The 13,056-nt window shown below is 43.6% G+C and overlaps 1 protein-coding gene across 3 annotated transcripts in view; it reads left to right on the top strand.

Moving 5' to 3' along the window:
- LOC108938562 (retinoic acid receptor RXR-alpha-A) overlaps positions 1-12,740 on the top strand; it is a 95,940-nt gene extending 83,200 nt beyond the window's left edge. For all 3 annotated transcript variants that reach the window (XM_018759188.2, XM_018759187.2, XM_018759186.2), the window contains 5 exons: positions 982-1,111; positions 3,288-3,420; positions 6,043-6,134; positions 8,652-8,757; positions 9,251-12,740. In XM_018759188.2, coding sequence (XP_018614704.1) covers positions 982-1,111; positions 3,288-3,420; positions 6,043-6,134; positions 8,652-8,757; positions 9,251-9,398 — 609 coding nt within the window. In that variant the 3' untranslated portion in view covers positions 9,399-12,740. The remainder of the gene's footprint in view (positions 1-981; positions 1,112-3,287; positions 3,421-6,042; positions 6,135-8,651; positions 8,758-9,250) is intronic.
- Positions 12,741-13,056: the final 316 nt, after the last annotated feature.

Below are 13,056 nucleotides of genomic sequence, written 5' to 3'. Positions count from 1 at the left end.
TGGCAGCGTGGTTCTCAGGGTTCTCGCTTTTTTAAAGCGTAAGCCTGTTGGGCTTACCAGCGCGTGTTGTGGCTCGGCGCTTTGAAATGAACTTTAGCAAGGTGCCGTTCTCCCAGATTCCTTGAAAGTTTCAACACGAGACGGTTTCAATGAGCAGAAGCGAGTTTGTGGTCAGCCTGAATTTCACACAGTAGAGCGTGTTGAAGAGAAAGTTAGATCACCGACATTCAAAAGTGTACGACCCCATTCAGACCTAGCACTTCTAAACGGTTCGCGGTCTGCACCGTTTCTTGCTCATGTGGATTTCCTTCAGGAAGTACCTAAAGAAAAAGAAAAAAAAAAAGCAATTTTTTTCCTATTCTACAGGTATTTCCTGCATACTGTTCCTGAATAACTGTTTGTTTTGACTTCCAGTGCTTTCCCTCTCCCAAGGGAGTTTTTTGTTCCCTGGAGGAGCTTGCAGCCTCATTTTTACCTCTGAGGATGCTTTCCATAGTGCCGGTATTAAAGTTTGTGTGTTTGCTCAACAGCAGTTCTCGTGCCTTTGTGTTTTATCTGAAATTCTCATTAAAGGGTAAAACCCACATCTGTCATTAAAAAGATTTTGTTTGGGCACTTTAATCTGTTATGCTGCGTTTCTTCAATTTGTCTAATTGACAGTAGAATCTTTTATAAAGTATTTTTCTTTTTCAGGATTTTCAGAGATAAAATGTAAAAATTTAAGTCGTTTAAGTGGAAAAAAAAATAATTATCCTTTTTGAATAGAAAGGAAATAACTGCCAAATGACTCACAGTGTGTTCCTTTTCCCTTATATTGTATTAACTTAATTCACATTTTTAGGAATTAATGTAACAGGATAGATCACGTCAGTCAACAAAGTGTATTAGGATGCCACAAACCATGTCTCTGGCCTGGAATGCAATTCACTGTCCTGTGACGCTATTGATGGCCTGCTTCTACACTCGTGTCTGTCCATGCAGCCCAACGACCCTGTCACCAACATCTGCCAAGCCGCAGACAAGCAGCTGTTCACCCTGGTCGAATGGGCCAAAAGGATCCCGCACTTCTCCGAGTTGCCCCTTGACGATCAGGTTATTCTCCTTCGAGCAGGTACACAAATCCCATCTCCCGAAAGATACATCCTTCATTCGCTGCCACCTCTGTGTCCACACAAGTGTTTGGAAGGCCAGGTACAAAATGAGACATTTTCTTTCTTATACCAGTAGCAGTGTGACAACCTCTGTCACACTTGTTAGGGGAGCTGTGTAACACTCTGCTTGCCAAACCTGCTGCAGATAGCCTTTTAAACAAACTCACTGAAACTCAAAAGTACATTCATGTTTTGTTGATTATTTTATTCAACAGGGAAAAAAACACTCTCTGAGTGCTCCATAATTGCTGTGTAAAAATATGGACTTTGTCACATAAGTGATGTGTCCTTCAGATAATAAATGCCAGTACTATGGTTGCATAGTTACCTCAGTTCAAAAAACGGAGTCGTTACCTTGAGCATATGTTGCCATGGTAACACAACGTACCTCATCTGATTTTGTGTCACAGTGGTACAGTGTACATTTACAAGTAAGCATTGCTGTGTTGCTGAAGTACCCTTACACAACATTCATTCATAACTTCCATTGATTCAAAAGAACATTGATGTTATTGGTACATAATCTAAAATAGTGAAATATCTCACTGCATTGTGTGTTCGCGGTGGTTCGTTGCGATGAAGGGATTACAGCATTTTCAACCAAGAGATTTCATTTTCACCTTTTTCCTTGACCCTGAACCTCCTCAAGAAAATATCCAGGCATATGAGTTCATGAAGTGCAAAATTTTGCGATTAGATGAAAGGGTCTTCAGAGCGATTTTGTTTGCTTCTTTAATGCTTCCCTCATATGACCCCAACTCCCTGGTGTGATGAAGCAAACTAAGAGAACAGAACCATCTGCGTGGGACAGAGAATAAATGGTTTTGATGGACTGCTCTGCACACTCAAGACACATAGAAAGCTGTCCAACTGAAGGCAACTCACATCACACTATTTAGCTCCACAGAGCTCGTCAACACACCCCGACCAGCATCATCCCTTCCACCTCACTTAAGTCATGATTTTTTAAGGTAATTGCATACGGTACAGTCAATTACAATTTAACTTTTAAATAAAATACTCAATACCAGTGATACCTTAAGACAACACTGGTGAAAATGTCATTGTGTGAAATAGTTTCTTTTTTTCTAGTCTTTTTTCATGTTCACGTTGGTAGAGTTAATTTGATGTATTCCTCACAAAGTATTGTGCAGTCTCTGTTCTTGATTGGTTACTACAGTTCAAGGTCAAAAGTTATTCTAAAAGATGGTCTTAACCTCAAAGCAGATAGATACCTAGTCTGTTCTATCTGGCATTCACAACTTTTTGGTTTTTTTTTTTTTTTTTCTTTTTGAGGAAATGATCCTATCTTAGAAGACTTTATCATTTAAAGATTATCAAGGCTGCTTGTCTAACTAGTTGTGTTTGTAAGATAATGGAAGATAGTGGAAAAGTCTGAATGAATATGAAAACCCCCCTTTCTGCAAAAAATGTATAAAGACACAATAATAAAATTCCCCATAATTGGATTCTGGGCTCTGAATTCAAATTTTTCCTGTTGTTTTCCTAACAGAGAGAAAATTATTTTTGATTTTTCAGAGCAGATTAAGTTGTTTAAATCTATATCGATAATCTCTGAAAATGGAGTTTAAGATCCTTGGTTAAGAGGCTGAGCTAATTGTGTTTCTTTTCTGTCATTTTTTTTGCCTTTAAAATGAAAACATTAGCGATTAAAATATCCTCTCCAAATGTAACATCATGAAAGGTTTCCATCTGCCATTGCATTCTCCAAAGCTCTCAGGCTCTATTAACTGGTTTAGTTCTGCTGTCTCACAGATGAAAGCATCCAAGGAGTCTGACAGAACTCTGGGGGAAAGGGGGTGTTGCTAGGCAAAGCATGGCGAGCAGCTCTGTCCCTTCATCCAGCTGCTTCTCGCCGCAACTAGGCCATCCATGAAACGCCACCATCTTAAAAACGCCAGCGACTCGTTTTACCAGCTGCGTATCATTTATAATTATTTCTATTGTTTGTGTAGTGAAGTCTTCAGTTTTTACATTATCACCTGGGTATTCTTCAGGACATACTGCACATTAAACACTCAAAGGTACAATCATATAGTTCCTTTCAGGATTTTCTCTCGTTAAGCCCCTTAATGGTTAGTGTCCAACTCCCTGTGTCTCCACTGTCTCCCCCAGGCTGGAATGAACTTCTCATCGCGTCATTCTCACACCGCTCAATAGCAGTGAAGGATGGCATCTTGTTGGCCACTGGCCTTCACGTCCATCGCAACAGTGCCCACAGCGCGGGAGTCGGCGCCATCTTTGACAGGTGAGCTTCCCAGACGTGTTTCGTTACATACAGTGTGTTTAGTCCCTTCAGCGGACACATGAGTTTAGCACAGACTGCTAGAACAAGGCATTTTCTCCTTTCCGTTGCCTCTTCACACCAGCTCAGAGCTGTAATGGATTGATTGTGTCCATGTTCTGACCTTCATAAGGAGCTTGGCTGATTGATGTGAAGGTTTTTCCTTCACGTTTCAGCTGATGGATTGCACACTTGGACTGAAGGGAGAAGTATTAAGATGTAGAAGTGTGGTAATGTTTCTTTATCCCATCTGCTGTGAGATGCCATGTTACAGCTATTAGAGATGATGAACAGAAGAAGACCTTAAAGACTCAGTAATTTCACTCTGCATGTTCTGCCTGTTCTTCAGGACAAATTTAATTAGTCAAATAGAATAAGCTTCCCTCTGAGAGGCTTTCAGTGACACAGACTTGGGGGTTATAAGAATGTCAGTGAAGTCATAGCGGTAGGACAAGCAGGAGCTGATGGTTGAGTTCAGATATGTTTCATTAAAAACCTCTCTGGTTTGGCCTTAACTGCTGTGAACTGTTGTTGAGTCTGGGAAATAAAACGGTGTCCCCCACAGCCGAAAAAGAGCTATTTAACAAGACGTTGCTTTAAAAGCAGATACAGGAGGGATTTTGAGAAAATGTGTTTGTGCGCCCAGAGAGGAACTGCATTTGAACGAGGTCCGGTCTTCAGACGGTATTTTCATTGACCCTTCATAGTGTCTTTTGGCTTGATGGATAGTGTTAGCTCGGTGTTTGTTTTTTTTTCCTCTTTTCGAACAAGTACTTGCTATTGTGTCTTTCTGTTTGGACGTTCTTTGTGCTTATTTACCGTCGTATATGGTGCATAATTATGAATTTAATTCTTTTCATTGCAAATGCTACCTTGTGGTGTGTCGTTAGCCAGTAATTGGCATGTTAATTAGTTCAGTCGCTCACGTGAGAATTGAACATGTGAGCAGGGTAAAGTGAATATCTCCTGCACCTGTCATAGTGACACACCTGAAGGCAGCTGACTCATAATTTGTAGCATTATAAATCTTAATTGCCGTACAGTGTTTTGCAATCCTGCAAATATCCATGTATGCAGTTCAGTATTAGTGGCTGTGAAAAACGTAACACTTGAGTCTGCCTATTTTCATTTACATGCTGTAAGGTTTTGAATAGAAATTATCAGTCCTTAAGTAACTTGTCCAGTACAAGGTCACAGTGGTCCTGGCCCTATCCCGGAAGCATAGGGCATAAGGTGGCAGACACCATGGAGAGGGTGCCAGTCCACTTGTGGCGGCACGGCGAGTAGCGCTGCTTTCTCAGTGCGCCTGAGTGGTGCGACAGGACGTGGGTTCCAAGCCCGCTTAGTTTGTGTGGAGTTTGCATGTTCTCCCCATGTCTGTGTGGGTTTCCTCTGTGTGCTCTGGTTTTCTCCCACAGTCCAAAGATATGCTGTTCAGGGCCCTCATAGTGTGCAAGTGACAGAGAAAGTGTGTCTGTTCTACTGATGTATGGATTGGTGACCCAGTGTAAGTAGTGTATCTAGCAGTGTAAGACACCTTGGTGAATAAGGTGTGTGGGCTCATAACACTACATAGTATCCATTAGAAGTTGCTTTGGAGTAAAGTGTCTGCTAAATGAATATAAATGTGGAAGAAGTCATGGCTTAAGCAATAAAAAGTCTGTTACAATCCTAAGATGTGAAAAAGTATCTTTACCATTGTTAACACAAACTTCAAAGCATAAGCTAGTATGTTACAAATCAACATGTTCACAAAGTCAGTCACGCATATAGAAACACTGCTTTCCATGTGCTGATTTGCTAAATGTAACACATAAATGTTATTATGCAATTATTGTGATGACCAGAATAAAAAACTAATTAGGATCTGAAAAACATATCTGGTCCAGATAAACCTTCATGGGTTGAGTGCGTGCCTTTTTAGTTCTTCTGTAGTTGTCATCTTATGCTGTAGGTATTTCACTATAAATTTAAAGGTCCTGGGAAGTTCTTTTTTTGGATCATCACAGGTGGAAACAACACTGGTTGTTCTGATTTCTGCTGTGTAATTGTAGTTGTCAGGATGTAGCAGGTGCCATTTTCACTCTCGTTTCCTGTATTTTGTGTCCATGCTTGTTCTCCAGCCGAGAAGGAGCACACTGCCATTGTCTGTGTTTGTCTGCAGTATAAATGTGCTAATTACATGTAAGAGTCACTTCAGTTTGCTCTGCACTGCTGTTGTGGTGTCAGACAAGTACATGTATAACCAAGTTACATTTTAGGCTGTTGACACATTATAAATTATTAAGAAAGGGTTTGTGCTGAGGGGGCACGGTGGCGCAGTGGCGCAGTGGGTTGGACCGGGTCCTGCTCTCCGGTGGGTCTGAGGTTCGAGTCCCGCTTGGGTGCCTTGCGACGACTGGCGTCCCGTCCTGGGTGTGTCCCCTCCAGCCTCACGTCCTGTGTTGCCGGGTAGGCTCCGGTTCCCCGTGTGGGACGAGTGGTTCTGAAAATGTGTGTATGTGTGGTTTGTGCTGAAGCAACGGCAATATTTCCTTCCTTCTCCCATTACTTGCTGTTTTTTTCCCCTAATGCTGGCTGCTGTAGAGTTTTGACGGAGTTGGTGTCCAAGATGAGAGACATGCAGATGGACAAGACGGAACTCGGCTGCCTTCGTGCCATTGTCCTCTTCAATCCAGGTACTCCACCTACCGGGTCATCCCCATTACTTTATTTGCTCATAAAGCTGGTCAGGTTAGCCCATGACCACCCTGCTGCCCTCAAATAACCTTACCTTAAATGCCCTTCTGCTTCTAACCATCCTGAACCAGATGGACAACTCAGTAGAGAGAGGTCTGCAAAAGACTGAGAGGGTGTGATTCTCGTGACTGCCTTCCACATCTTGATTAGTTAAATATAACACGTTAATGTTGTTATGCCGCTGTTATGTACTTCTCCACACCCTGCTGGAGAAAATGAGTGCTTTTCGTTTAATGGGTCCCGCTGGCGTGGGCTGAGGAGCAGCGGGGCAGGGTGGAGAGGGCCGCGCAGGGTACTGCTTGTTATGTGATGCGTGTTCGTGGAAGATGGGCGCCTCTCTTCGACACCGTTTGATCACACTTTTTGTGAGGAATTGATTTTGAATGAGCTTCATTCAAAGGATATTTTAATACCAGATAAGCTGTTTTCGGCCGTCCACAGGGCTGCTTTTGTTTTGGTCGCATTCGCACGCACAAATTGTGCCTCTTACTCTATTGTAATTCAGATGTAAGCCGAGACATATCCCCTCTCCCCTGCACCCCTCTGGATTATACGTTTCCACCTCACGAATACTGTGTCTGACTACTAATTTCCTTCTTTGCTTTAGGTGAGAAACATTTATATATATTCATGAGGCATCCAGGAGCTGTTTTGCATGTCATTTGGCCTTGTTTGTGTTAAGGCAGTCTAATGGTAGTGCACAGCTCTGCGCCCGAGAGTGCTCGAGCTGTCCACTGTGTTTAGCGTCTCCTCTGTCTCCCACACACAAACAGTCGAGCATTTCCACAACGGGGCACCGTCTCGGCACCTCACGGGTACCATACTGTAGCGCTCCTGAGCGTGTCTGCGACTCTCCTTCCGTAGGCCAAGTTCCCTCGCGCATTCTTTTGTGCAACTTACTGCATTTCTTATGTTTTCTTCTTTAGCTCACACCCAACCCTGATGTTTTTCATACATGGTATTCGTTATTTACTCCAAGTGGCACAGTGTTTGTGTTGAGCGTGTGTCATGGATAAGGGCATTTGTTGAGGAAATAATGAGCAGTGACAAAGTGCCCTCTCTGAGATGCAAGCCTAGAAGGGAGGCTTGAGTAGGACCCAGCTACAGCTCCCTGCCCTTGGTGCGGGCGCTGTGTGCCAGTATACGTGGCCGCGTTTACACATTCCTGTACACCATCATCAGCGTGAGAAAGGAGGGCCAGTCATGGGAAAAAAAATCATTACTATTTAAAAAGTTATTAGTTGTTATGTCGGAGCAACTGCGGCTGCTCATCTAACAAAATGAACAACATAACAAAGACTGTTCGGACATAATGTGTCTTGTTGGTACAGTCATGTCAAAAAGAAAGTACACCCTTGATCCGTTTTATGCTTTTTTTTTTTTTAGATGAGGATGCTTAAAAAATAAAAAAGAAACCCTGGTCCTTACCAGGTCCTAAAATAAGGTAAATGTAATATCAGGTGAGAAACACCACTTAATAGATTCTGCTGTCATTTATCGAACAGGAAATAAGCCAACATGCAAAAGCCAAATGTGAAAAAGTAAGTACAGCATATGATTCAGGAGCCTTGCTCCTTTCTGTTCAAAAGATAGTTCCAGAAATCATTTGTTCAGATGCAACTTTGCAACTATGCAAACCTAAGCTATGCCATGTCCTTTTTGAGAGACGGAGCCTTCCCCTGGCTATCCCTGCATGAAAGCCATACTTATTCAGTCTTTTTCTGTACTGTACTGATTGTGCTGTCATTGAAGACGTTAACTGAGCCCTGTAGGCGTAGACCCCTCGGTGTAGCTTTTGGTTTCTTTGCGATTTCTCTGAGCATTATACTGTCTGACCTTGGGGTGAATTTGCTGGGAAACACATTCCTGGGAAGACTGGCACCTGTCTTCAGTGTTCTTCATTCGTGAACAATCCTTCTCACCGCAGAATGATGCATTTCAAACTGTTTGGAAATAGCCTTATAACCCTTCCCAGATTGATGAGCACAGCAGCAACAACTTCTGTGAGCTCATTGCTGATGCATTTTGTTCCTTGACATGGTGTTAACACGCACCTGAATGCTCCAGACCTCCAAACTGTCAGAAGTTCTGCTATTATGGGGTCGGTCACACGACCGATTGGCTGAGTTCGCTTAGACGCCTGCTTGCGCCACGTGCGGTTAGTAAGGTTTCCCTTTATTTTTCCCCACGTGGTTTCGGCATTTTGGTTTTTTGTTGAACGAATAATGACATAGTGAAAGTCTGTTATGTGAGCCTAGATCTGACTGATCATAGAACATGGAGAGGACCGCACAATTCTCATTTTTGCCCTGGTATGTAGAAACACAAAATTAAAAGAGGGGCTCCTTTCTTTCTCGCATCGTTGTAGCTACACACCATATTCACTGCGCAATTTGATAGCTTTTTTAGCTGAAGCATTGTGAAAGTCTTGACTTTCATGTTCCTGTCATGCCTAGACTCTAAAGGTCTATCGAACCCCGGAGAGGTAGAAGCACTGAGGGAGAAGGTATACGCTTCACTAGAGGCCTACTGCAAACACAAGTATCCAGACCAGCCTGGAAGGTGTGTGACTCCGTGTCCTGTCTCTCTTTTAACATACTTTGTGACCTGTTGCATGAATTCAAAACATACGTTACTTTTTATACAGATATAAAACTTAAGAACTTACCCTTTTATTATTCTTTATTTAGTTGATACAAATTACAAGGATAGGTTAATACAAGACTAAAAGGCAACGTGTACGTAAAATATTAAAATTTTGTCTTAAGACAAATTGTTATTAGTATAGAGTTGTATATCTAATTTATATTTTTGCATTTTTCAGAAACAGACCTAATTTGGAGGGGAAACAATGGGCACTGCTACCAGACATATTTTTTTCAGTAGAGAAGAGATAAGAAGTTAATTTAATTAAATGCAAAATTTACTTTTGGCAGGATTTATTTCTGTTTTTATCAGGCAGAAGTGAGCTGTGTTGTACAGAGGTCATGTGTGGTCATTCCCCGTTCTGCTGTTTGATTATAACTTCTTAACCTGTGTGTCCCACCGGGCTCAGGTTTGCCAAACTTCTGCTGCGGCTTCCTGCCCTGCGCTCCATTGGCCTGAAATGTCTGGAACACCTTTTCTTCTTCAAGCTGATCGGTGACACGCCCATCGACACCTTTCTCATGGAGATGCTGGAAGCGCCACACCAAATGACTTAAGGTGGTACCGGCCGCATTCTCCCCCAGCCCTCGTTCGCATAGGTGTAAAGGCGGACTGTTTCACGATATCATCTGAAAAAGACACGCTGGATCTCTCTTATCATTTTTCATGTGTTTCAAAGGAGTTCGTTATGTCTTTGGGTCTGTTTTTTACATTGTATAAATAAATAGATATATAATTGTATAGCTCTTGGAAAATAAAACGAGAACAAGGGATTAAAATATGGCCGACAGAGGAAGCAAATTAGAATGTTTTAGGCCCTTTTTTACAGAGTAAAAAAGATGATACGGAATAGAGCAGCTATATTGCCTAGGTATATTTGGAAATATATGCAGTGATCCCAAGTTCAGCATAGGATGTTAAGTATTTGGACAATCGTGTTATTTACAGGGAGTGTACAGGTGAGGGCGTCTCTGGCTCGGACTGGTGTGTCTCACCTGTCCATCACACTGAGTGTTTCTGCAGGGTTTCAGTTGCTTAATCCCTTGCTGCCCACTAGCTGGCGTCGGGCGCGGAGTCCGGTTGCAGACCTCCGGGACGGACCCTGAAGCTTAATTGTGCCGCTGACGAGCCCAGCCTCAGGGAGGCGTACCGTCCCGACTGCCCGTTGGTCGCGGGATTTTTGACATTCAGACATGCACTTTCTCTGCCCTTTAATCATGAGCTCCTTCCCACATGTGTTTGGGAGCAGATTCATTTCCTTTCGCTCCGCAAACCCGGAACTCCACGGTACCTCAATAGACTCTCATGCTGTGACCTCTAACCTCTGTACTCCTCCGTCTGTCTGTGGTGTTCGCTGCGTCCACACAGCGCAGTGTGTCGCACACGGAAGCCTTGCTACACTGTAACTTGTTACAAGTTACATCATGACCATAAACAGTATTGACGGTATATTTAACTGGATACCTTCTTGCCAATCGAGAGTTGCGTTTACAGTCGGCATCAGTCAGAAGTTTGGGTGCACCTGGGCAAGACCTGTGCGGGATGAACTGGACAGAAGAGCGAAGGCCAGGCCACGCACCAGTGTCCTGAGCCTCTGGAAACTGCCGCGGGAGAGCTGGGAAGACACGTCGCTTGCTTTCCTGCTGAAACTTAGCGACCAAACGCCTCAAGGAAGAAACCGGTTTCCGGCTGGCGCGCTCAAACTTTTGACTGATGCAGTACGTAGCTTCTGTCGGGGTAGGTAGCGGCCGAAGCGATGGCTTGTGGAAGTTCTGCTCCTAGGAAGGAAAGCAGGATGTTTGCGGTGCTCAGCCCCCAACGCCGGGGTTAGGACAGAGCGGGTCGCTCTGGTGTTCGCTGTCGGCATCGCGTGAGGTCAGGGTGCGAGAGAGGCCCGCGGCTCTCGGCTCTCGGCTCAGGGCGGCGAAGCGCGGGCGCCTCCCCCGGCAACCCACAAACCGTTTCAGAAGAGGCGGCGAGGTGACTGGTCTTTACGGATACATGCTGTTGCTTAATGTTTACATCCCTCACCTGGTTTATTCGCTTTCCGTGCTGCTGCGGCAAAACTATGCATCTAGCATTTCCAAAGATTGTCCATGGTGTGGTGCGTGTCTGAGTAAAGCGTGCCGCGGATCGCTCGGCTGTGAAACGTGCGGGAGTCTGACCGGACTCAGGGAAACTTCGGGCGAAGGAGAGCTGTCACTGCCCTCTGCTGGCGCAGACACGCGTGAAGTCCGGGCGAAACGTCGCGCGACTTCACGCTCACTGGTGTTCGGATATAGTGTCTTAGGCAAATCAAACTATTTTACCTCAGGTACTTGCTACAATAAGAGTTTCTAAAATAGTTTGCAAGAAGAATTCACAGAAGTATGTTTTAAAGAAAAAAAAAAGTGTCAATATTTTTATCCCTCTGACTGATACATTTAAAAAGTACTAATATTTGTTTTCGAATATTATTTTAACTCAGTTAAAATGAGCAATATCGGAAGGTGGATTTGCCAAAATTGACAGTGATACAAACTGAAATTTTCTAAAACAGAAGAAAGTGAAGAAAATATGCAATTTTTTTTGGAAAAATGTTTGCATCTTTGAAAATTCATGACTCGGCCATTTGTAACTTGAGGAAACAGCGTAACGTCCCTGGAGCGTTTACGTTCGTTGGTAGCGTTCGTATCTGAACAGATCCAGTATGTAATTGTCCTTTTTTTACACTAGTAGACCGCAAGAGAGAACCATTTTACGTCCCAAAAATACCGCATATATTTGTTTTGACCTGTTCCTTAGACGCGAATGCGGTTTTTCGTCCGACGTCGGCTCGAGTTGAAATCCCAGAATCACGCAACGAAGTTACTCCCTTAGAACAACGTCTGTCCACAATAACAGAGATGTTTGATTTAAAGCTGGCCAGTGAATTTAAGCCATATGCATACAAGGTCTCACTGGTAAAAAAAAAATAAAATAGGAAACGGACTTGAAAATCTTCTGAAGGGGTCATCAAAATGAAAAGATAAATAAAAAGATAACTCATAAATATATGCTTTATATGTGCATAAAGCTATTTTGTCTATATGTATAATTATGTATATTTATATAAAAAAAAACGTGTCTGTTAAGTGTAACTGGCATCTTGTAACAAGGGGGAGAGGATGGCAGCGTTCGTTGTAATGTAGTGCACAGAGTCGTTGGGCGCTCTGTTCTCTTTCTGTTCGTTTGTGGCCGTCGTGTTTAGCCGTTATCGCTGATTGTTTCGTGTTTATTCTCTGCTGCAAAATAAAACCAGCAAACGTTCTGCCTGCAGGTCCGAACTCCAAGAATCCATAGCACACCAGCTTATGAGAGTTTTTTTTTTTTTTTTTTTTTTTTTTTTAGCCTTATTTCCCCCCAGTTTAACTCGGTGTCACGTTCAGAGGTCGTGTAAAGCAACCCCAGACTGGAGCGCGTTCGCACCGGCCGTACGCCCCCCTCTCGGCCCTTTTGTTGTCTTTATCTCAAGAGCGCGTCACGTGTCGCGAGGGATTCACTTTCAACTAACAACCTGCAGGCACGTGTCGGGCGTGTAGGAGGCGCCCATGAAGTGGTTTCACCCCGACTGACTGACACGCCACCTTCCCAGTGGCTAATGGAAGCCAGTTTAATTCCACCTCTGCACAGCTCCTGGGCTAAATTCCATTTGCGATGCAAAATAGTTTTCTCCCCGCTTCGTGTACTTGAGCGTGTCGTTCACATGCCGCTTCTGTACGGGGGAACGAGCTTAGTGCGGCATCAACCCCTTTGACATCTTTGCGTATCCATGGAGATGATAACGCACAGTTATACTGATTCATTTGGCAGACCCTTCTCTCCAAAGCGACTTCCAATGAACACTATGTAGTGTTATCAGCCCACACACCTTATTCACCGTGGTGACTTACACTGCTAGATACACTACTTACACTGGGTCACTCACCTACGCACCAGCACCAGTGAAACACACCCTCTCTTACATACACAGACACATAAGCACTCCGTGGGCAAGTTTAGAGTCTCCAATTCACTTCGAAGCATGTCTTTGGACAGTGAGAGGAAACCAGGGTGCCCAGAGGAAATCCACGCAAACACGAGGAGAACATGCAAAAGGCGAGAACATTACTACTCGCTGTGACACCATGCTGCCCTCCGCAGTCAGATGGATGTACTGATAATATTTTATGAAACATCTTGACTTTGATCGTTCAA

The sequence above is a fragment of the Scleropages formosus genome, chromosome 17 (genome assembly GCF_900964775.1).
Source record: "Scleropages formosus chromosome 17, fSclFor1.1, whole genome shotgun sequence".
NCBI classification, from domain to species: Eukaryota; Metazoa; Chordata; class Actinopteri; order Osteoglossiformes; family Osteoglossidae; genus Scleropages; species Scleropages formosus.
The sequence above is the reverse complement of the archived record's forward strand: the minus strand, read 5'-3'. Positions and strand labels throughout refer to the sequence as shown.